At 43.9% G+C, this 24,933-nt stretch overlaps 2 protein-coding genes across 2 annotated transcripts in view; both read right to left on the bottom strand.

Annotated features, from left to right (window-relative positions):
- The window catches only part of LOC126513467 (protein POLR1D-like), a 33,859-nt gene extending 9,338 nt beyond the window's left edge, over window positions 1-24,521 (bottom strand). The window contains exons 1-2 of the mRNA XM_050161853.1: window positions 24,379-24,521; window positions 1,233-1,307 (exon numbers count right to left, since the gene is read on the bottom strand). Coding sequence (XP_050017810.1) covers window positions 1,233-1,307; window positions 24,379-24,404 — 101 coding nt within the window. The 5' untranslated portion in view covers window positions 24,405-24,521. The remainder of the gene's footprint in view (window positions 1-1,232; window positions 1,308-24,378) is intronic.
- Window positions 22,849-24,521, bottom strand: Polr1d (RNA polymerase I and III subunit D). Its single transcript, XM_050161852.1, has 2 exons — window positions 24,379-24,521; window positions 22,849-23,405 (listed from the first exon to the last, which is right to left on the bottom strand). Exons 1-2 carry the CDS (start codon window positions 24,402-24,404, stop codon window positions 23,030-23,032), a joined length of 402 nt encoding a protein of 133 aa, XP_050017809.1. The 5' UTR covers window positions 24,405-24,521; the 3' UTR covers window positions 22,849-23,029.
- Window positions 24,522-24,933: the final 412 nt, after the last annotated feature.

The raw sequence follows: 24,933 nt of genomic DNA, 5'->3' as shown, positions 1-24,933 counted from the left end.
AAGGCAAACACTCACACATACAAAATAAGAAAAACAGGCATATTTAAAAGTAAAAATTAAAAAATGGAGAGGGGTGCTGTGAAATGCTGTCTTCTGGACATGACCTGGCATCCCAGTCATGAACTCCAAGCAGCTGTGGCCACCGCCACAAGTGCAGGCCAGCCCAAATCCTAGCATAGGTAGGGTAGGTAATCTAGGTACCACACCTCACTGAGGAGCTACAGGAAGCTGACAGCTAGTAGAGAAGGGGGAAGCCCCCAGAGGATAGCCCCAGCCCATATACACATGGGCAGCACTAACTAGAGCTAGTGAGTTATTTAAGAGAGAGAGAGAGAGAGAGAGAGAGAGAGAGAGAGAGAGAGAGAGAGAGAAGTTGGGAGAGGGAATATGAGGTGGGTTATGGGGGAGTTGGAAAGGGAAAATTAGAGACAGATATGATCATATTTCATTGTATACATGTATGAAAATCTCAAAAGGAAGAAATAATACAAAGAGGGGAACAAAACATGAAACAAGATGTAAAGGAAACTCATACTTCTGTTCTTACCCGTGTTCCACTGTGGTGAGCTGTTACTGTAGAAAGGACCCAGCACCAGCACATTTACAGAGCAGCTACTGGACGTCATACTGAAGGATGCCTAGCAGACTAGAATCGGGTCTTATGGTTCAATTTTTCTGCTGCCCATATTATTTTACATTTTATTTATTGTGTGCGCATGTAGAGGTCAGAGGACTACTTGAGGAAATGACTTCTCTCCTTCCACCATGTGGGTCCCTAAGCTCAAACTAAGGTTGGCAGGCAAGAAGTCCTTTACCTACTGAGCCATTGCACCCACTCCCTATTATTACATTTGGACAAACTCTAGTCTGCATAGAGACTCCAAGGGTAGATGTTGGTTCTGCTGACTAAACCAATGATGGTCACAGGATTAACACTGCTATCTGGGCCCAGAGGTATCTCCAGATCTTGGGGCGCCTTGTGAACCAGATCGATGCTATAAACCCATCATACATTCTCTAAACATCCCCAGCGCCCACTGTGCTTATCCCCCAAGTGTTCTTATCTTACATCGGGATTTCCACAGCACTCAAGACTTTGCAACCTCTATTCACATTCTGGCATCTCCAGTCAAGACTTACAGGCTGGTATCATCCTTGTGGCAATCCTCCTGCCTCAGCTTCCTGTTTTGTTTTGTTTTTTAAGTTTTAAGAAGGCTTTCTCAAGAACTTACCAACCCATTGGTCCCATCGTCTCTGCTCTGGTTTTCCCACGCTTGGCCTCCTTTAGCAACTCTTCTATGGCTTTCCTGTGGGGAAAAGGGAAGATTTCTGAAAAGCAGCCACCAACGCATTTCTGGAAATCATTATGCATGAACAGAACCTTGCTGGGACCACGATCTAAAAATGACTAATAGTCTCCAATACAAAACGGAAACAGAAACTCCTCTCACTCTCTCCCTGTGTGTGTATGCATGCATGTATGTGTGCGTGTGTATGTGTGTGTTGCTGTAGATCAAACCTAGGGCCTCACATGCTAGGCAAGCACTCTACCCTAGAGCTACAGCTTCAGCCCTGAAAAAAAAAAAAGTGTTTTATGGGGAATAGTGGTGGGGACAAACTGGAAATTGCAATATAAATTATTAAATCATATATCCTTAATAAAGAAATCTGTCTTGTCTCAATTTGAAAAATAACCAAAAGATGTGAATTGCCAGATGAATGTGTGTGTGCATTCGAAATTTTCATACTAGTAAAAATCGACAATCTGAGGCTATAGTGCAGAACCAGAGCATAAAGTGCCAAGTGCTAGGTTTGATCCCGAGCACTGTTCTTACATGCGCGCGCGCACGTGTGCACACACACACACACACACACACACACACACACAATTGTCAAGCCAGGTGTGGTGGAAGATGGCTGTGAGTTTGGGGCCAGGCCAGCTACAATGAGACTGTGTCTCAGAAAACTAAACCAACAACAGAGACCATGAAACTAAACAAGCTGTAATGTCAGTTGAGCCAACAATGGCAATCATTTCTGTGCATCATTAGTGAGGGTGTACTCTTCTCCACACATGAAGAAAAAAGGTGAGGGGGGCTGGGCATGGTGGCATACATCTTTAATCTCAGCACCAGCTGGTATACACGGGGAGTTCTACATTGGCCTGCACTCACTTTAACCTCAGGAGCAATACTACTTCGTCTGCTATGATGGCAGCCTGGCCTCTTCTCTAAAGAGAGGACTGCAGTGTCAGAATCATCTAACACCCAAAGTCAAATCAATTCGTTTTGAGATAACTTGGTCTGTTTTTCTTTTATAAAATTTGAACATTGATTTGTGTGTGCACGCGCACACATGTGTGCTAGTACCCCAGTAATGATCACAGGACAACTTGTGGGAGTTGGTTCTCTCTTCCCACTATGTGGGTTCTGGGGATCCAACTCAGAGCAGGTTTGATAGGCCTTCCTCACTGAGCCATCTCACTGGACCCTCCCCATTCCTTGAGTTAGAATGATGTCAGTCTATGCAGTAGTAAGTATTTAAGGCAACTAACATGAAGAACCAAAAATTAAAGAACAAAGGAAAAAGAGAATTTACAAGAACTCAAGTTGGAGCAGCTGTATCTCAAATAGCTCAGAACTACGTTAGGTGACCTGCAGACATCCAGAGCTGAGGTACAGCAAGAACACAGGCTACACACACAGCACTTTCCCTGCTTGTACCTTTGATCAGCTAACTAGAAAGTAAAAGATATGTCACAGGGCAGATGGAAAAACAGGTTCAGATAAAGGATGTGTTCAAACAAGCAAGGCTTAGTGACAAAACACAGGCGTCTTAGGGAAGTGGCAGAAACTGAATCACTCTCGCACACTGTGAGGAGCGTGCTGCGAGAGGAGTTTCGCTGTAGCCATCTGCCTTTCTTCCCAGGTGAAGAGGAAGTGGACAATCGCTACATCTTCCAAAAGGGCTGGACAGGGGGAGGGAACTGGGTGTCCTGGCTCATGCCTGGAATCCCAGCACAATTCTAAGGCAAGTACTAGACTGCCTGGGCTACAGAGAGAGGTCTTGTCTTGAACAAACACAAAACCATGAGCAGATGACTGGATTTCCAGAGGACAGCTGCAAACAGCTGCCCACAGCTACTGACAAGCCAGCAGCTGTTCTCAAGAGATCTCCCTGCCTCTGGCTCCTGAGTGCTGGGATAATAGGTATATATGCCACTGTGGCATACTTAGTTTTGAAAATACTTGTGTCATGAATTTGAATGGCGTACTATTGAAACCCTTTCATTTCATGTCCATATGGCCCAAAGAGAAAGAAGAAAAGTACTATTTAATCAATGCAGAAAAACCAAACAGAAATGGAGAGAGGGCTGCTTTGTGTAATGATGATGACTGTCTCAGCTGCCTCACAAGGTGATTAAGAGGTGGGTATTTCATTTGGATCAAACTGTTGTGGATTTCACAGGAAATATGAAGGCCAATTTTTTTTACCTTCCTCGGGTCAGGGGACTCAGCTGAGCTCTCCCTGAGCCTGGTGTGTGTGTGTGTGTGTACATATACAGTGGATTCTCAGTTTGATATGAGCGATTTGAATTGGGACATGGTAAAATACAAAATTCACAAGAACTAAAATATCTCAGGAAAAACCTGACTGAACAATGGGGGCAGGACCCAAAAAGACACCTCCCTAACAAAACATGAGAGCTAGGAAGACAGCTCAGCTGGGAGAGTGTTTGCCAGCAAATATGAGGACTGGAGTTTGGATCCCAGCACTATGTGAACAGCCAGGCTGCTTGTGCTGTTTGGGGCAGGTTATGCAACCTTTAGGGGTTGCAGCTTGCTGGAGGAAGTATATCACTGAAGGCCCCATTTCTTATTCTCTCTCCCCCCTCCCCGCTTCCTGTGATCTCTCATCTTTCTGAGTGATGTGGGAGCTGATGTATACTGTGAATATGTTTTATTGCCATTGGTTAATAAAAAAGCTGCTTTCGGCCAAAGACTTAACAGAGTAAAGCCAGTTTGAAAGAGATACATAGAGAGAGTAGGTAGAGTCAGTGAGAAGCCATGTAGCCGCCACCAGGGACAGATGCCTCTGCTGGAGCCCGCTGAAACTTTGCTGGTAGCCCACGACCTTGTGGTGATACACAAATTAATGGAAATGGGTTAGTTTAGGATATAAGAGCTAGCTAGCAATGCACTTAAGCTATTGGCCAAGCAGTGTTTTAATTAATATAATTTTTGAGTAAATATAAATTTCTGGTCTGGGCATCCAGGAACAAACGAGTAGCCTCCACCCACACCTGGGTCTGCCACCATACCTTTTCCACCATTATAGACATTTAACCTTCTTGAACAGGAGCCAAAATAAATTCTTCACAGTACCAGAAAAGTAACCAATACATTCATGCTGAGAAGGTAGCTCTACCCGCATGCTCAGTACAGAATTTTTCACAATAGCTAAATTTTGAATGTAATTTGTGCTCATCCAGTGCAAACAGGGACAAGGAAAACTATGTGTGTGTGACACAGGTACCCACATAAGAATTCTTAGTTTTAAAAGAAGAAGGCATACTGCTATTTGTGACAACACAGGGAAGACACTGACCAGGAAAATGGGCAGGGCAGCCAGGAGCAAATATTCTGTCATCTTATTTACACTGGAAGCTAAAAATTAAATTCAGAAGCAGACAGCAAAGTGGTGCTAACCAGGGCTGGGGGATGGATGGAGGGAGAGGAGTCTGGGAGATGGCACAGAGGAAGAGTTCAACTGAATCTTTGATCAGAACATCATAGAAAGAAAAAAAATCACGTCAAGTCATTCCACAACTTTCCTAGCGCTGCGATCCTTTAACACAGTTCTTCACACTGTGGTGACCCCCAACCATAAAATTATTTTCACTGCTACTTTATAACTGTAATTTTTCTACTGTTATGAACTGTAATGTAATTATCTGTGTTTTCCAATGTCCTTAGGTGACCCCTGTGAAACAGTCGTGGTCCACAGCTTGAGAACTACCACTTTAAAGCATGGCACACAAAATGTTTTATAATTTTTTATCTTAATAAATTATTTTATATTTTATTTAAATAAAATAAATGTATTTCATTTATTATTTTAAAACAAATAGAAATAAGCCGGGCGGTGGTGGCGCACGCCTTTAATCCCAGCACTCGGGAGGTAGAGGCAGGTGGATCTCTGGGAGTTCGAGGCCAGCCTGGTCTACAAGAGCTAGTTCTGGGACAGGCACCAAAGCCACAGAGAAACCCTGTCTCGAAAAACCAAATAAAATAAAATAAAAAATAAATAAATAGAAATATTGTATCTATAGTAGAATAGTAGACAATAGGCGACATGGAAGTAGCGGCAAAGCAGACAGTGAAAACATGGGCCAGAGATGGACAACCATGGCTCCTGGCTGAGCAATTGACTCCAGTGGCTATGTATGGCAGCAACACAACCGCATCACTGATTCTGGTGACTACAGATGCAGAATGAGGCCAAGCTAGAGTTCTTTCTTCCATGGTAAAGTATTTTGATCATCTGGGGCTGTCCAAAAGTCTTAGTAAGAACACAGAGGATCACCCTTTTCCTGGCAAGTGAGAGACCCACCTCAGAGAATGGGTCTCTGCCTTGGTTTAGCTCACTATACAGAAATGGAAGCCTCATTTATACATGCAGACACTCCCCAAACCCCATTTCCTAGAGAAGCTGCTAATGAAGTGCAAGCATAAAGCATCAGCTAACTTTTGACAGTCCTGGAGCCCAGCACAGCTATGCGGCCTCGGCTGCCTACAGTGCTGTGTCTGCTGTCACAGCAGGTCCTGCTGCTCCTAGGTCCATGGGAAGTGGCACAGATGGTGACAGCAAGGAGTAAGGCACAGCCAGTTGGTGAAGCAGAAAGAGAAAAGGAAGGGACTCAGGTCCCAGCACACCCCCACAGGGGTACCACACCTCAGTTTCCACTATGCTCCATCTCTTAAAGGTTTTTCCACCTCCCAAAGCATCAAGCTGGGAATTAACCCTTCAACAGGTGGACCTTTGGGGGGGCATCTGAGATCCAAACCATGCTGTATATTAGGTCATGTGTACCTCCAGGACCATGAACTACAATGGCAAGAGAAGGAAGGCTGGTACTACTGAGAATTTCTTTCCTTTCTGTCTCCCCACCCCACCCCCAATACAAGGTCGCGTTACGTAGCTCCAGCTGTCCCAGAACTCACTCTGTAGACCAGGCTGGCCTTGAACTTACAGAGATCTGCCTGTCTCTGCCTCCCTAGAGCTGGGTTAAAGGTGTGTGCCACTATGCCTGGTTAGTAATGTTTTCTTAATATAAAACACTCTTTTCATTCAAGGATGCAGATCAAAATGTAAGGGACCACATAGTTTTGGGTCCATTCTATCTTGATTAAAGGTTAGAAAGTTCTCCTCAAGAACAAATAACAGGATGTTTGTCCAAAGGCTACTGGACAACAGAATGTTTGACTTAGGGCATGGTTACCAGGTGTTTTGAGATGTTAGGAGGTAATTCGCTTGTTTGTTTTTTGTATCATGGAAGTCTTGTGCCCTCCCCTTTTGACTGGGGTACATAAGGACGGTGAGTAATAAACTTGGGGCTTCTGTCACAGTATTCATCGGAAGGCCCCTGATACCTTCTGTCTCTTGTCTATTTTTTCCCTCAATGCACACTCCTCTTCTCAGGAATGAATAGACAAGTCGGCCAGTTTTGACATCAAAACACTATGATGGTGTTTTCTACGTTATGAACTGCATGAGCACAGGACCCCACTGACAGTAATATTACATTTGACATATGAACATACCCACTTTGTCTTAAGCAATTTTTCTTTGGATACCGACCTAATACACATTACTGGGGATGTGATACAAAAATAATAGCAATAGTACCTATGTACTATCTACCAAGTGTCTATGCCTAACCCTCAGCTCCTCTGTGCCAATCAATATAGGAGGAAGTAAGAAGAAACAGAGGAGGTTGCAAAACTTACCTAATGTCACAATAGCCAGTAAGCGATGGTACTGTGTGTGATATAAATCCAGGTGGGCCGACTCTAGGACCCAGGGAATTAACACTTTTCTAACAGCTCTTCTGCAAGGTATGGAAAATGTCTAGAACTTAGCCTAGTGAGCTACATAAAGGGATGCTCTTGTGTGTGTGTGTGTGTGTGTGTGTGTGTGCGCACGCGCGCGCGTGTGTGTGTGTATGTATAAGCATCAGTGTATAACTTAACCGCCTAAAGTGAAACATGGCAGGGGCTGTATTTATGACAAGAACTGCTTAATGAAGACAGAGCACTGCGCCCTTCACCCGGATTCTGTATTCTCAGCTCACCGCAGCTCCTCACTTGCAGGTGATTGTTCAGAGTTGGCTGGTACCACACAGATGACTTCTACAGCTAATAGTTTATGTGGGCTGGTTCTCACTACCTCAGCTCTTAAAAGAAACATCTCTCAGTTTATAGGCCACCTGCTTCACCACAGGTATGCTGACCTCATTTTCAAAGTAGAAGGATTCTTACAAATATTTATTTCTAAACCTTAATATAGAAAATATCATTAATTTTCACCTCATATTACAAGACCTGAGCAAGCATGCCATGGTATATATGAAGAAAAAACATCTCTTACTGAAAATAACTGTGAGGTGGTGTGGGGGCTGCTTAGGAAACAATAAACTCAAAGTCGAAAAGCACATGAATTATGAAATCCCCAGGGCAGCACATTTGTGTGATAGGCCAACTGTTAGACTGAAAAATGTATGTATATGCCCTATTAAATTACTAGTTGGGAGAAATAAACCCAAAAAGAGGAGATCAAAATAATTATTGGACTTCTTATTCAATAAAAATATGTGTTTGCTCTTCGAGAAGACAGATGAAAAAATAGTGCAGATGGGAAAAAGGATTTGTAGTCTTGAAAAATGAATGTGGAAGGGAGCCAATATCCTGCCCCCCCCCCCCGCAAAGCTAATAGCTAATATGGCAGCTGCCTGAACCAAGAGGAAGATAGGAAATGTGACTAATGACTGAAAAGCACAGACACAAAATAAAATGCCAGCTCTTACCAAACAGCAGCTCAAAATGCAAACAGGAGAAAGGTATACAGAAACTGTGACAAAAAGAACACCACAGTGGACAGTCTCTCTGAGTTTCTACTCCAGCTCCCTTGAACTTGGGCAGAGGTTTGGCATACTCCCTTGATAAATGAACCAGACATAAGAAAACTACCCCACCGAAATCTGTGTCTGTAGATCACTCTCCCGACCCTAAAGGAGTTCTGTTCTCCAGAGAGGCCCTACAGACTGTCCTAACTGCTGCAGAGCTCTTGGCTCTTGGCCTTGAAGATGGAAATCAGAGCAGGTCTGGTCAGCCCGGGGAGTTGTCTTCCTCAGTGTGTCAAGGCTGTGGCTGGCCTACACTAGAAGACAAGTTGTCCACCCCACAGGCCTTGGTCATGATTCACCCGATGACTGTAAATTATTCCTAGAGCTAAAAAGTCCAGGAATGAAAACCAATGAAGATGAGAGAAATATTTAGAACTACAGGCTCCTTTAAAAGTGTTTTCATGATTTAACACATGTAGAAGCTAATTAATCCCTTGAATCTGAGTTTTAAAGGGAAATTGTATACCTATCATTAACTGAACTGAAGGTTTTTTTTTTTAACTAAAATGTAAAACATTTGTACATCTCAAGTTTGGACCGGAGAGATGGCTCAGTGGTTAGAGCACTGGCGACTCTTACAGAGGATCTGGGTTTAGTTCCCAGCATCCACATGGCAGCTCACACACACATGCGACCAACATGCCCTTCTGGCCTCCACAGGCACCAGGCACACATGTGGTATACTTATATATATATGCTGGCAACAGTCATCCACACAATAAACAACAAGCCTAGCTAAATACCATGAGAAGAGAGGAGGAAAAGTCATTTCTCTATACCCCTTACCCAGGATTAAATATCTGGCTAGGCCTAACAGTATAGAGCAGAGCGCAGCTCAGGAGGAAGTAGATGACAAAGAGACACAGAAACCAAGCATGTAGCCTACACCAAGGCAAGGGTGCCTTGTTCTGCCACATGGACTGCCAGGAAGGACCCGGTCTCCTCCTGACCACCAGACACTTCTATCATCCATATTTTAGGTGTCAAACACTGCTTTGGGAGATTATGTATGATCATCTCCTCTACAAAAGCAGCAGAGATCAACAAAACAGAACACACACACACACACAATCATTTGTACACCAAGAATTAAGTACAAACTCCTATGCTACAAATAATTTACTAAAACAACTCAGCAAATTCTTGACTCTTTAAGTTCTGCATTGTCAGGTTTCAAGTCTTATTCAGGTATTAACTGAAATAGAATGAACTTAAGTAGGGAAAGGCAATTCAAAATCCCTCCCCAATTAAGAAAACATCCTACTTAATATACATACCAGGGCTTGGAGAGAGAACTCCATTCCTATAATGTAGTAGGTTAATAGAATCCAGAAAGTAAACACACTCACAGGGTGGGGGTGGGGAGGGCATCTAACGGAGAGCAGTGGCCCTCCAAAGGCGATGTTTTTTAAAAAGCTCAAAGTACTGGATTGGGGTGGTTCACTGAACAAGTAGGACAGGACTATATGACTAGAAAGTAAAGTGTACAAACATTTACCTTCAAACCGAGGGATGCTGCGGGTTCTGATGCAACGCAAACATGCTCTTGTGCACACCTAGCTCAACGGCAGGGCTAGTGGCTCACACCTACAACCCCAGCACCTGAACAACAGCTTCAAGTCTGTAGCCAACCTGGTTGACACAGTGAGTTTAGGCTGGTCGGGGCTACACAGTGAGTGAGACCCTTTCTTTAATTAAAACATAAACACTAGAAAGGAAACAGAGATAAATAAAAGGAAGGAACTAGCTAACGTGAACAAGCCCAAGGCAGAAGATTCCATTAGAGGTTGTGTCAGCCTTTATGCTTCTGTCCCATCACACATCAGCTGCTAAATGAAGAGCCCACCAGAGCCACACACTCAGTGTTTTTGGCATCAGAAAGCAGCAGTGTAACAACCAAGACCTAGCATACACTAAGGCAGAACTGCATTATTCAGAGATATCCTGTCTTACAGGATATCAAAAGGCCTCAACACATCTTCTAGCCCTTCATTAATTCCAAGCTTTAAATAGCTGTACACCCTAGAGCCATCTTCTCTACTACTGAAACACAAACTGTCCTTAAGACAGAAAGCAGCTGTAGCTGAACTGGATGGAGCCATGCTAGCACAGAGTCTAGGATGGAATTAAAAATTGAACAGGTGCACAACCTAGACCACAGGGGAACTTCTAAGTGGAAGAGCACACTGTCCATTCTGATGGTGCACTGGGGCTTCATCCAGTAATAGACTTTATACTTGCTGACCATTTTCACTGCAGATGCTGGGCCATGTAGCAAACTTCTGTTTGTCCCTATACACATTGTGTTTCAAGGCTCCAAATCTAAGTATTTATAGTTCTCTGTTTAATATAATTTATAATGAAAAGCCCCAGATGAACTAAAACACTCTGGTAAAGACCCATTAAGTAAAATCGTATGTGTTTTTAAAAATGCAAGGTGAAATTACTCACATGTCAGCATTAGAAGTCAGCTAGCTTAACTTGTCATACAAAGCCAAGGACATTATGGTGCTTAACTTCCCTAAGACTAAATAATTATCTGACTTGGGATGGTATTTTGATGTGGATTCCCCCTGTATGCTGTGAATACTACTGGTGAATAAAGAAACTGCCTTGGCCTGTTGATAGGGCAGAGTAGAACTAGGTGGAGAAAACTATACTGAATGCTGGGAGAAAGAAGGCAGAGTGAAGAGAAACCATGTAGCCCCACTGGAGACACACCGGGACTTTACTTGGTAAGCCACAGCCTTGTGGTGAAACACAGATTAATGGAGATGGGTTAATTTAAGATCTGAGTTAGCCAGAAATACGCTTAAGCTATTGGCCAACCAGTATTACAAATAATATGGTTTCTATGTGATTATTTCAGGGCTGAGCATCTGGGAACAAACAAGAGGCCTCTCCTACAATAGTACTTAATCCAAAATTATTAACAGTATACCTCCCACCACCAAGCAAGGATGGCCTACCAGTCACTCTAGGGGGAAGACAAGAAAGGCTAACCTAATGTGATATATTAGCACAAGGACTGACATTAACTGCCCCAGTGTTGTGCCATGGCCATTGTGGGACACTACAAAACACAACCTGCACAGCCAAATTTCTTGTCCAAAAAATTCATACTGAATAGAATTACCCAGTAACTGACCCTAACACACTCCTGATGCTTTGAGACGAGGTTTCTATTAGTCTTGAACTGAGGACATACTGGAATTGCCTAAGAAAAGGAGACTAGCCACGATACTGGTGAGACAATGAGTCCAGTTTGGAGATTTGATAGCTTTTGTGGCATTCAAGAGCACAGAGCTATGGGGGTCTGTTAAATGGGGATATTATCATAAGCCACTTAGAACTTCTATGGGGACTAAATATAATCATATATATAGTTCTGCAACAATAAGGCACTGAATAAATATAAGGTGCTATTTTAAGATTTTTCAAAGTAGATGGTTGTACCTTTGTAAAGAAAAGCACACAAATATTACCTAATACCCATCACATACACAGTGATTACAGCATGTCACTTCACGAACTCCCAGAAGAACCCTTGACCTTGTCGTCATTCCCCCCCCCCTTTTAGTAATGAGTCAACTAAGGATTTGGGGTGGTGGTACTGATATTTCCTAAGTCAACACAGGGGCAAAGATGACTCTAAGCTCAAGTCTCTGACCTTGTACATACAAAAATTTCTTAGTTTTACCCATCCATAAAGATAATTTCCATATTTTTGAAGCTGTTCAAGAAGTATTTTGGAAAAATGTAAGTGAAAAAGTTAAAATGAATTTATTTAAAGATGATGCCCATGAAGTTTAATAAGCTGAAAAATTCTATTTTCACAAACCAAGTCCTACTAGTAAAGCCTTTTGTAGGCTCTGAAGCAGACTCTAAGCCATGGTTAACACTTGCTAGCTGTATAACTTAAGTCAGCCTCCTTAACTTTTACAGACCTCAGTTTCTTTTCCTACAGGTGGGAAGCTACCAACTCGGAAAGGAGGGTAGAGCTGGTTCCCCCACTTGAGCCGGTCTCACTTTACAGTCAGAGCTGTGTGGAGGTAGGCCATCTGCTTTTGGCTAGAAATAAGCCTCGTTGGCGTTCTCAAGTCTTAGCTTGCTGAGAAGCACACAGCTCGGATAGTCAACCCATTAGAACCAGCCAACAGGAAGGAAACCTGCTTTTGCCCGCCTCAAGTCTGGGCAGCAGACAGGGACACACCCATAGGCTGACAGTTCCTAATCATAAGCCTCTAAAGCCCCCATTTTCACCATCCATTTAAGGACAAAGTATATCCTTCACATGCAGACAGGAGCAAAATTGAAACATCAAGCCTGAAAGCTTAGATCACAGAATCTGATACAGAACATAGATCAACTCATTCACTCTGACAAGGAAAATGATGGCTGCACTCCACACCTCATCTTTGAAATGCAGTGCTAATTGAAACTTCGGTCTCCAATTTCATAGATAAATCATTTTTTGAAGAAAAATTCTACTAGGTATTTTTAGCACCAAGATTTACGCTTAAGTATGCAGAACAGTAAGCAAGCCAGGATCTGAAACCACTTTAAATGAGGAATCTCAGTGATGCATGATCCTTGAACTCTGAGTTCCAATTACAACTTATTCTGGGATCCCAGTTGGTTAGAAACTAACACTTATGCAATACTGCTCCCAGAAGACACAGGTTATTAAATGAAATTGCAGTGCAGGGCATGAAATACCTCCCTATGAGTTATTGGTGAGGCAGGCCCCAGAAGTCTCCAAAACAACACAGACTATTACCATTGCCCTTGGCTACCCTCCATAATAACTATGTGGTAAGACCCTATTTGACTGCAGGGCTAGAAAAATCAACCTCAGACCAACCAAGAAACCTTCCTGCTAGTTGGAAGTGTTGGAAGGTGCTATGCAGGCTGCTGGGGGAGAAGACGTCAGAGACCTTACCCAGCACTGGACCCGCATGCAACAATACCATCCTGTCTAGGCAATATGTGCCTACTGGTGCAGTAGCTGCAGCACTGTGAGAGGGTCACTATCATTTTCTGATTGGATTTGAGGTCTGTTCCACAAGAGTTAATTTTGTACCTGGTACTATCATCCTGATCAAAAGCCTACAGCTGGGGAGAACCTGCTAGTATTGTTACTTCACTAAATGGTAATGTTGTCACATTGCTTCTTAATATTTATGTTTCTAGCTATAGACCTGGGCTGCTCTCATACTTGTAGGAGAGGCTTCTCATGTGCAGTGGGCAGCAATCAATGCAGACACATTAATTGACCAACGCACTAACAGACTGAGCACTCAGCCCTAAATGGGTAATCTTTACCTTCACCACCCCAGTTTCCTGCCCAGGCTCAGGGACTAGCTTGAAAAGGGAGGCAGGAAGGATGTGGGAGCCAGAGCACGGGGAGCAGTGCAGTGAAATGCTGCTTCTGGGCATGCCATGGCTATTCCTTTCGTGAACTCATAGCAGTTATGCTTACTCATGCAAAATCAAGCCAGTCAAGATTCTGGCATAGCTGGAAGTGGGTGCGCGCCAGGCCTCGTTTCAGTGTGGAACAATTGGCATTTAATAGCTGCTGGGGGAGGGAGAGGCATTCTTTTGTGAGGGTGTCGCCAGTGGTAGGCTGCTGCTCATGCTCCAGTGGATGGACCCACACTCATGCACCAATTAGATAAACTTAGTGCGTTATTTAAAAAACAAAACACGAAGTTGGAAGGGGAACATGTTAGGGGAAACATGGGGAGGACAAGGGCATATATATTCCATGACATACATGTATGAAATTCTCAAGCATAAAGAAAATTATAATTAAATAAATAATTAATATCTATTGACTAAATGTCCATGCGGATGCTAGTGAGGGCTACAAGAGCCTGTTCTTATTGTGAAGCAAATGTGCCAAGATGGCACCACAGACACCCGCCACAGACACCCCACTGGATTCTTGCTTGTCTTTTGTAAGGTTCAAGACTGCATCTAAAAGATGGAATTTCTAAAATTCCATACTACAAAGCAAGGACAAATTAATACTTGAGTAATCCTACGTAAGTTTATCATCTAGTTTTATTATTTTTTGCAATATTATCATCTGTGAGTCCCACAGCTCTGAGACCAGACTGTACATATATGAAGTAGAAAAGGCACTCACAAATCCAAGTGTGCTTCCACATCAGCTCTCATTAACATGAGAGGAACTCATTTGCCTTGGCACTGCAAATCTAGAGACTGGACCTCTCGGTATTCTATTTGTTTGTTTGTTTTGAGACAGGGTTCTCTGTGTAACAGCCCTAGCTGTCCTGGAACTAGTCCTTGTAGACCAGGCTGGCCTCGAACTCACAGAGATCTGCCTGCCTCTGCCTCCCAAGGCTGGACTTCTTAGAGACGATAAACACATCTAATTCTCCTCAGCTCAGGCTAAACTCATCTAGCTGCATGTGGTAGACTATGGAGCTACAGATACGTGGCCATAAACTGACCCAACAGTTATTCTAACATTTGAAATTCAAGTTCATCTTATCAAGCATCCACTATGGGCCAGGCACAATTCCAGGGGCTGTGGATAAGTATCGTTCAGACAAAAGTCTCTGTACTCACAGAATTTATACTATAGTGTGCACCAGATTGGGGGAGGGGGTAGAGAGGAAATGGACAATAAACATATGTAAATCATATATCTAGTTATATATGTCCATATATACATACACACACATATATTTAAGGCAATAAGATTATAGAAGGAAAAACCTTCAGGGAAGGGTTTGGGGAAAGGGCTTGCAATCAAGAGTTAGAAGAAATGATAGCTATCGTTCTCCTGCATATTACTCTAGCGCTTCCTGCACATAGGTATGATTCATTGACAAACTCATGCTTTCATCTTTCGGAGTTCACAAGTGTCAGCTGATGCGTAAGCAAAAATCAGGTCATTATGAGCTCTCAGCCCTCTTTGGGCTCCATTCTTTTCCTGTGTAGAACTGACAATCACTGTGCACACCTTCCTTCATTCCCTGCAAACAAGGATACTCTTAGCCTCCACAGAGTTCATAGTTAGAGCCAGTCAGTAAACAAGGCCATCCCAGCTTAGTGAATGACAAGTGCTATGAAGGAACACTTCTATTTCTTTTGGTTTCTCTGTGGCTTTGGAGGAAGGAACACTTCTAAAGAATGGTGGCCAAATCAAGACATGTCTTTGAGGGTATAAGATTGTTTCAGAGGGGACTCTAACAGGCTGCCTACAAGGTGGTCCCGAGGCTTCCACTACCCAATATTCCCTTCTGGAGTATGACCACACTGATTGACATTTAACGTCAGGACTGGTGAGATATCACTTCTGAGATTAGGGTATACAGAGATTTCTATTGCTGTGATGAAACACCCATGACCAACCAAAATCAACTTGGGGAGGAGTAAAGGGTTATTTCATTTCACTCACACTGTTATATCATAGTTCATCATGGAAAACGGGGTAGGAACCTGCAGGCAGGAGCTGATGGAGAGATCATGGAGGAATGCTGCTTACTGGTTTGCTCCTCATGACTTGGCTCAGCCTGCTCTCTTTTCTTTCTTTCTTCCTTTTATTTTCTTTTTTCTATTTTTTGTTAAAACAGAGTCTCACACTATGTAGCTCTGGTTGTCTTGGAACTCACTATGTAGACCACGTTGGCCTTGAACTCATAGAGATCTGCTTGCTCCCACTTCTTGAGTGCTGGGATTAAAGATGTACATCACCACCATCCAGCTAGCCAGCTTGCTTATAGTACCCAGAACCACCAGGCCAGGAAAGAGCTGGGGTTAAAGTGCATACAGAATGCCCAGCTGGAGCTTTCCTTTGATGCAGGTAGAAAAGGTTATTTACTGGAAACAGGAGTTATTGTCTAAGGCATACATATGGTTATGCAGTTTATGATCACTGGCCTAGATCGAGGCCTGGCTTCCGACCAGCACTCCAGATACCTGGCACTGTACCAGGTGCCCATCTGCTACAGACCTTTTATTGCTTTGCGTCTTCACCTTTAAGTGTGGGAAAGACTTCGAATGCTCCAGCAGTCTTAATTTCTTTTTGAAGAGGAAAATCCCAACCCACCTATTTTTGATTGTTATGTATATTCTATTAATAGGGATGCTATTTCAGAATGGCTTATTTAGAAAAGTTTTAACAAACTGGGAACGTACCATATTTCTTTCCAGTGCTCCCTGGGGCTAAAAGAGTCACAGAAACTATTGAGTTTTCGTTTGTTCCAAAATCTTCACTCAAGAAGACACATAAACCAATCAATTTGCTCAGCATGCCTAACAATATTATAATAATCAATTAATCACTAGTATTGACTGACCGCATGCATTTATTACCTCTCTGGGCCATTAGAAACTAAGCTGCATGCAGGTCAACTTGTTTCCTGCTGCATCCCTGCATCCCTGTGCAAAATAGTTATTTAACAAATGAATGGAATGAATTTAAATTCTGAAGACAAGGTGAGTCAGGCTGGCCTCAAACCCTCCATCCTTCTGCCTCAGCTTCTTAAGGGCTGGAACTAGTTTTGTGTACCACCATGCCCAGCTGAACTGTTTCCTTCGAAGACAACCACATGGTGTCAACAGGCAACAGCAAGGCTCCTCTCTCTTCCTACCCCCAAGTGTTAGACCCAGAAGCCCTGGATTCACATCGTCTTTAAAAGATGCCAATTGTTCTGACATGGTTGCCAAGGAGATGGATTTAGTGCAGTTGACTCTTTAACTCCAATTAGTAGGATACACCAGGGGAGAGGTTAATCTTGCCTTACTGGTTTTTGGTTGTGAGGGAATGGCTGGAAAACCTCAACAGTAAGTGAACATGTACATAGGCCCCAGAAGTTTGGGTTCACCTCCAACCTTTCTCTCTGTATCCTTACCATGATATAGGATCTTTCTAAGTTTCTTCTCTAGAAATTTCTTGTATCCAATGTTATCAAGTCTCCATTCCTACATCTATGTTGGTAGTCCATCACACCTGCACTATGATTTGGTCTGAACTCACTGCTGGCTCGACTGTTCTCTGACACTCACCCATTCTGCACACAGATATGGGATGAAAACCCATCATTTATGGAATATATTGACTCAAGACTCATTATTGCCCGCTTAGCTTTGGTGGGGTTGATCAAACTCTGGACCTACATAGGCTAGGGCAGGAATTCTACCACAAAGCTGCAAGTGATGCATCTCATTTACTTGTTTTGAACATGGTCTCAACAAGCTGTTCAGGCTGATCTATGAACTTACTCTGTAGTCCAGGCTGTCAATGAACTTGAGGCCCTCCTACTTCAGTACTACTTCCATGCAGCTGGGATTATATAGGCATGAGAGAGTGCGCCCAGCTAACAGCTGCTTTATACTGCAAAGAGGAAAGCCATACATCTTTGAACATTGGTATTTCTTTCACAGTCCACTAGCTTCAGTATTGCAAGAGTTCCTGGAAAGCAGACTATGCCTACCTTCTTTGCTTTCCTCAGCACCTAGGATAGATTGCAGCTGTCAGAGTAGGATGGTGCCCTGGAAACAGCGATTGCCTCAAGCCTGCCTTATCTGTTCCATTCTATGTTCTGAACTTACCTATGCAACACCACACATTAGCACAAAGTCTTCTTTTTCATACGTACAACTCATCTTCCCTGCCCCAAATCACAGAAGCTTTGTTCGAATGACTCATTAAGACTCTCATGTCCATCATTTTTCAGGGTGGGGCTAACAGGTGCATACTTGCTGGTAGACAGTGTGAGGTTCAGTGTGGGGTGCGTGTGATAAGCATTCCATCCTTGAAGTAAAAGGACCTACACAGCAATTATACCACAGTATCTTATAAAATCTAAAAGAAATACAATACTAAGATTTGGCCTGAAAAGGGAAATATCTGGAATCTTTGAAAACAAGCTGATGGATCTGGTGGCATCTCTTAGGGGCTCTAACTGAAGGATGTTCCAAAGAGCACCTGAAATTATAACCAAAACATGACTTTTGTCTAAGACATGGAAGACTGTAATCTTTTTTTAAAAATATATTTGTATTAGTTGAGTATGATGGCATCACAACCTTTAATCTCAGCACTCAGGAGGCTGAGGCAGGTGGAGCTTTGTGAATCTGAGGCCAGCCTGGGTCTACATAGTGAGTTCCAAGACAGCCTGGTCTACATAGTGAGTTCGAAGACAGCCAGGGCTACATAGACAGACTTTGTCTCAACCCCCATCCCCAAATATTTTTAACTAAATTTTTTCTCAAATATATTTTGATTATGCTTTCCTTCTCCTGGAGACTACAATCTTAATAAATGAACTGAAAAGGGTGGCCAATCATGGGTCAAAGAATCTGATGTACTTTCCTATCTCTTGAAGTGCAGGATGTTCTGGGTCACAACTAAATGGATCACTTTTTATGTAGACACTTTTCCTTCTCTACAGAGATACTGCACAAACCTGTACTACGTCAATTAGGGCACTTAGATGTTACTGCTATATGTAATTTAGGACTAGTTTGTAAAGTGCTTTGAAAATGGCAAGCGCTAAGCCAAATACTCAGAATTATTAGATATTAAAAGCCTTTGGCATGTAGGCATATTATTTAATGATTGGCTCTTTAGAGGGCACAGGATTTTACAGCTGAACACAACTTCTGATCTTGAATCATTAACACTGCAGTGGTTTGAGTGCAATGTTATTAGAGAGTAAGATAGTGAGGTTTTTATCCCCCCCCCCATTTATATAAATAAATGATTCAAGTCCAAGTCGGTCTCCCACATTCTTCTTCCTGTCCTTTCTTTCCCGGCCTTGGCCTTGAACTCATTCTGTGAACCTCAAACTCAGTTTTATCAACCTCTGCCTACAGGTATTAAAGGTGTGCACAATCACACCCAGCTCCGGCTCAACCCTCCTTCAATTCCTACTGACTCCAGGCAACAATTCCTTCCACATGTGCAGGGAGAGGGGAGCGGGGAGGGGTACAAGCTCCTGATTACCCTCTTTTCTCCCTTCACCCATCTGCCTTCAAAAGATATTTCATTTCACGTGAACCTGTTGATGGCCACCCTAAACAGATTCCGACTGCATGCCCCAGGACTGGTGGTAATTAATCCTTTACTGCAATGATACTGTGAGATGTGGTGCTCACTAGTGGAACACTTTCTGTGTACTAATTGCCCCCCCCCCCTTTTTTTTTTGGTTGTTCGAGACAGGGCTTCTCAACAGCCCTGGCTATCCTGGAACTCACTCTGTAGACCAGGCTGACCTCAAACTCAGAGATCTACCTATCTTTGCCTCCCAAGTGCTGGGATTAAAGGTGTGAGCCACCACCGTCCAGCCTAATGGGCTTTCTTACGTCTTCCAAGATTCCTTACTTTTTGAGATTGGTTTTCTAGAATCTTTGCTACCCTAGATATTCTTTATCTTTATACCCTGACTCCAAACTTTCATCACCCTGCTGCCGCCTAAACACCCCCTCTAATGGTTGTGTGCATTTTATCTTTGGAAAACAAACCAAGCCATTCCTCAGCAAAGTCCTCTCCTTAGATCCCAAAAGAATGCTGCTACCCACAGCCTAGTGACCTTGGTGCTAACTTCAATAGACACTGCCTCCCACCCCCGTTGCTCAGCTGACTTACTCAATCACTTCCCCTGGCTTCCACGGCTCCACTTTCCACAGAATTTGCCATCTCATCAGTTAGTCCTTTCGCCACACTTCACCACTGAGGTTGTCCAAGGCTTGGTTCTTGGGCCTGAAAGACTTTGGGGCACCTTAGCATTACTGCACCCCCACCCCCCTTCCTGGGAACCAGGACGCTGGTAACCAACCACGCACTGGAGCTTTGAGTACTTTCCATCCCCTTTGTAGTCTTTCTACAATAGATCCAGACTCTGGAACTGGGGTGAGACTACCTGCAGATAACCTGCAAGTGTTCCTCCTTCTTGTTCAACCAACCCAGCAACCGCCATAGCATTGATCAGTTAGAGTTAGCTGACCATTAAATGAACTAGTCAAAATAGTTGACGAATGATTTCTGGACTCTCCCTTTTGATTCTGTACTACCCCCTCCCTGATTTTGTGGGTTTTTTCCTTTAAAAGAGCCTTTAATAGACAAAGCAGGGGTCCTTCTCCTCTTGAGGCTGAGGGACCTCTGCCGCGGCAGCAGAATAAAAATTCTTCTTGCTATTGCATCAGCTGTGCTGAGAGTGTCTCTTGGGGCGACCTCCTCCTTGGTGGGGCTTTAGGGCCCAACAGGTCCCTCCTTTGTCACTCTGCAGCCTTTGTTGACTTACAGCTTTATGATTAGGACTCACAAAGTTTATTTTTAGCTTAGATCTCTTCCGTGGGCCCTCAACTCATGCCTACAATAATCACAACAAAACGTCTGACTTCTTTTAAGCTCCTGGTAGTAATTGGCCCCAGTCCTAGGTGGAAGATGGAGTCATGTTTGTGTGACTTCCACATCCCGGTTCCTGAGGACTTCACCCTTTTCTGCATTGTTAGCTTAACACTGTTCTGGGCCACCTTGACTCTTCCAGATTCTACCTGCTTCTAGTCTGATTTTGCTACATCTACCCCATCATCCCACACTATAATCAAAGCAACATATCACTTCAGCTCCCCACCACCCAAACTCAGAAAACGGAGTCTTCTCCTTCTGGCCTACTACACACACTAAAACATGCAAATCTTTCAATTCTGCAGTCTTTAGGACCAGTTCACATTGTCCCCCAAGCACGCATTTGCTCTCCCCGCTCCACTGCTACTTCCTTCTTTCTCTAGCTCTGGACAACCTTCTCTTTCAGCCCAAAGCAGTTCCCTACTTGACCCTGAATTTGCTTCTTTCAGAGAATTTAGACTTAAAAGTTCCTATTGTCAAACTGGGTGTGATAGGACACACCTTTAATCCCAGCACTTAGGAGGCAGAAGCAGGTGGATCTCTGCGTTTGAGGCCAGCCTGGTCTAGGGAGTGAGTTCTAAGACAATCAGGGATATACAGAGAAACCTTGCCTTGAAAAACAAAGTTCTTATTGTTATCTACTCTCAAGGCCTGGTACAATGCAGACACTCAGCGAGTACAAAACTATCTTTTAAAAAAGTGGGCCAAGTGCGGGGAAATATAGGCTCTTGGCAGGGTAGAAGAGGTCAAATTTAACTAAAAGTTTCCATATCTTAAGTGTATCAGTGATGTTTTTCTGAGGCAAGCTTTTGTTATGCATATTTAGTCTGGTCTTCAATTTGCAGTTCTCCCACTTCAATTTCTTCAATGCTAAGATTAGGTGTGCACCATCATCCCCAGCAGACAATGAAGTTTTGACTTAAGATCCCAAAGCACAATGCTCTAGAGAATGGGGTAACTGGGCTCAAGGGCTCCAGATATGTAGGGTGAAGTCATACTTGGGTAGGATACTTACAAGACAGGACTGAAGAGAAAAATGGGATGATTCTTGGATGATATATTTTGCTAATATTTTAAGTTTCCAAAATGTCATTTCTTCCATACAGGTCTCCTCCAAGTTCTGACTTTCTATCAATAGTTATCTCTTCTATGTAACCCTGAGCTCTATATGCACAACCACCTAAGGACTGGTAATGTTACCTGGTAATCCCAGTTTTTCCAATAATTAAAATTGGGGCAAGAGTAGACAGCTCAGTTGGCAAAAGACTTGCTGTGAAAACCTCTCTAGAATCCACAGACCTAAACTGAGTAGGGTGCTATGTAGGTCTGTAATCCCAATGCTCAGGAGACACACAGGTGGGTCCCTGGGACTTTCTAGTAGGGTAGCCTAGCCTAACTGACAAACTCCATTCCAGTGAGATTCTGTCTCAAAATCTAAGGCAGGGTGGGGAATAATGGCAAAAGCCCTTAATACCAGCATGTGGGGAGATTAAGGCAGAGGCAAGGAGGAATCTATGAGTTTACAAAGTCAAGCCAGTCAGAACTATTTAGTGAGACTTGTCTCAAAACAATCCAAGCATAAATAGGTAGATGGTTCCTGATGAATCATGTTTAAGGCTGATCTCTAGCCTCCAATGCACATGTGTATCCACATGGACATGTCCACACTCAACATAATAAAAAACTGGTTTACTTGTCATAACTCTGTATTTCATTGGTGCTCAAGCAGTAAACAGGTATCTATCCTACAAATGTTACTACGATGGAGCTTGAGACCCATTCAAATTCTTGTGAAAAATTATAATTCTTAAAGTGTTCTTCAAGCCATCCTCACCCTTACTCAGTCTACCAATCATATGAAATGATGCATTTACATTAATAAAAATCCAGGGCTGTCAAGATGGCTCAGTGTGTAAAGATGCTTGCTGCCACGCCTGACAATCTATGGATCCCATATGGTAGAGAGAATCGACTCCCACATGTGTGCCACGGCATGCTTGTGCACAAAGTAAAACGTAAAAAAACAAAAACCAAAAGCAAAACACAAGTTCCTTCTGCCAATCTCTTTCCTGCATTTTTAACTACAGTTTATGTTCTGTTCTATCTCCTCTTTCCTCAGCACTTCAATCATATTGAAATGAATAACCCTTTAATATCCCTGATCAAAACCCTCAACTTGGCCCAATTATCTGTTCACTTGCAGTGTTGGTTCAGTTAAGGGGTGACACCATTCTTGGGGGATCACCTATGTGCAAGGAAGAAAAACCACTCAAGCTAGTTTAAACAAAAGAGAGAATTTATTAGGCAAATATACTTGCAGAGATTCCAACAGCTGTAACGGGCCAACAGCCGGAACCACACCTTTCTACAGGACAGAAGGGGCTGCAATCACACACTCTAGTTCTGGGTTCTGCACCATCATGAGGGTGGTCCTCCTTGTAACCTTGCATGAAGGACTAGACTGTGGGTTCACTTCTGCTTGCCTTTTGATCTTTATAATCCTTTATGCTGGCCTCAAACTTGTCAAGCACATGCTGGCAGACATTCATGAGCTCATTCAGGCCTTTCTGAAAGGGCTCGACAGCTGGAAGTGTACCCCGTGTCTGAATTCGCAAATTAATTTTGCTCTCTGAAGGATGGGTCGTAGTGTAACCACAAAATTCCACTTCCGGGTTCTTCATAATCATGTACCGCAGAGAATTTCCTAGGGTATGGTCCTCCTCGTGCAATACAAATGTCACACACTGTCTATCTGTTCCAGCTGCCTGGACCATTTCCAAGGCTGTCTTCCTCTCGCCTTCAGCCATTGAGGTCTTCAATCCTGATATTTTTCTACACACACATTTTTTTGTAAGAATGAGATCATATGGATTTTGTGATTAGCTTTTAAAGATTCACTACCTCATTTTCCTATCTCCACAGCATCTATCCATAAATATTTAATTCCTTTTTCTCTCTACTCCATTTGACCATGTATATTGCCCACAAGGTGCAAAAACACCCACACAGTGCCGGGCAATGGTAGCGCATGCCTTTAATCCCAGCACTCGGGAGGCAGAGGCAGGCGGATCTCTGTGAGTTCGAGACCACCCTGGTCTACCGAGCTAGCTCCAGGACAGGCTCCAAAGCCACAGAGAAACCCTGTCTCAAAAAAAACAAAAACAAAAAACAAAACCCACAAAGTTAAATGTTTGCAAAATCTTTCTTTGAATAGAGCAAAAGAAAAGAGGCAGAGTTACAATAAATATGATAGGCCCTGCTGGAAGATGAAAAGGGAGTTGACAGGCATAAAAAACGATTATTTTAGCATAAAAATGGCAACCACAAGTTATCAAGGTGACAGGCTCAGTTACGGCTTCCATTTAAAACAGGTAAGGAAACTAGTAAGCGAAAGGAAGTGAAAAGTTTAATAGGAGGAATCTGGCGAACAGAGAATTTACGAGCAATGTGAACAAGCGGAGTTGCAGGAACTTTAGGCGACTTAACACGCCAGCACCGCCCGGTGCGTGACCTTACACGAGGCAGTTCTAAAGGGGGTGGCAGTTTGGCACTTAGAGCTGGATTTCCAACTTCTCTCCCCTCCCGGATGGCTAGTAGCCCTCTGAGCTTTTGTGGATAAATAAGCCCACAGCTTCTCCTCCCTCTTCCCAATCTGGACCCGCTCTACTTTCGATCCTCCCTTCCTCTGCGCCTCGGGTTAGGCCTAGCCGCCCCGCCGGGCCGCAGTCGGCCGCGTGCCCTCTCGCTACCCTATTCGCTGGCCCGCCCCACCGCCCCCGCTCCACTCTTCCCCCTCCAACTTTACCTCTCCAGCTCCTGATCCTCTTCCATCGCGGGGCGCGGGGGGCGGCTCCAGGAAACCCTCAGGTGGTGCTGGCGAAACGGACGCTCTTCCCCATGTCGCGAAAGATGCCGGCGAAGCAGGAAGGAAGACACCACCGACGGAAGGAGCGGGTGACGGAAGGAGGGGGGCGGAGCCGCAGCGGCGCGGCAGGGCCCGATTGGGGGGCGGAGCGAAAACAGAACACGCCCCCCGGCCACGCCCCTGCACGGCAGGCCCGCTCACCTGGAACTGCGGAAGCTAGGCGGCCGCGGAGCACCTGCTGTCCCCGTGTGCTGGCGAAGAGCACTGTCCCTCGCCTGTCGCCCCAAGACACCTAATATTTAAGGTCGGAGTTGGACCTCTGATCTGCTAGACGCTCCAGGGTCGGGACTAACCCGGGGTTGGCTTTTCCCCGGACTAGAGTCCTCCGGAGCCTTTCATAGGGCACCTTGCAACCTTGAAAAAGCAAAAGAGATTTGTGTGCAGAGCTGACTTTCCTGACCACACTGTGGTTGACGGGGCGCAGTTTTCTCCCTG

The sequence above is a fragment of the Alexandromys fortis genome, unplaced genomic scaffold, assembly GCF_014885135.2.
Source record: "Alexandromys fortis isolate MF-2015 unplaced genomic scaffold, M_Fortis_MF-2015_v1.1 scaffold_118, whole genome shotgun sequence".
In the NCBI taxonomy this organism is placed as follows: Eukaryota; Metazoa; Chordata; class Mammalia; order Rodentia; family Cricetidae; genus Alexandromys; species Alexandromys fortis.
Note: the sequence above shows the minus strand (reverse complement) of the source record. Positions and strands in the feature narration are given on the sequence as shown.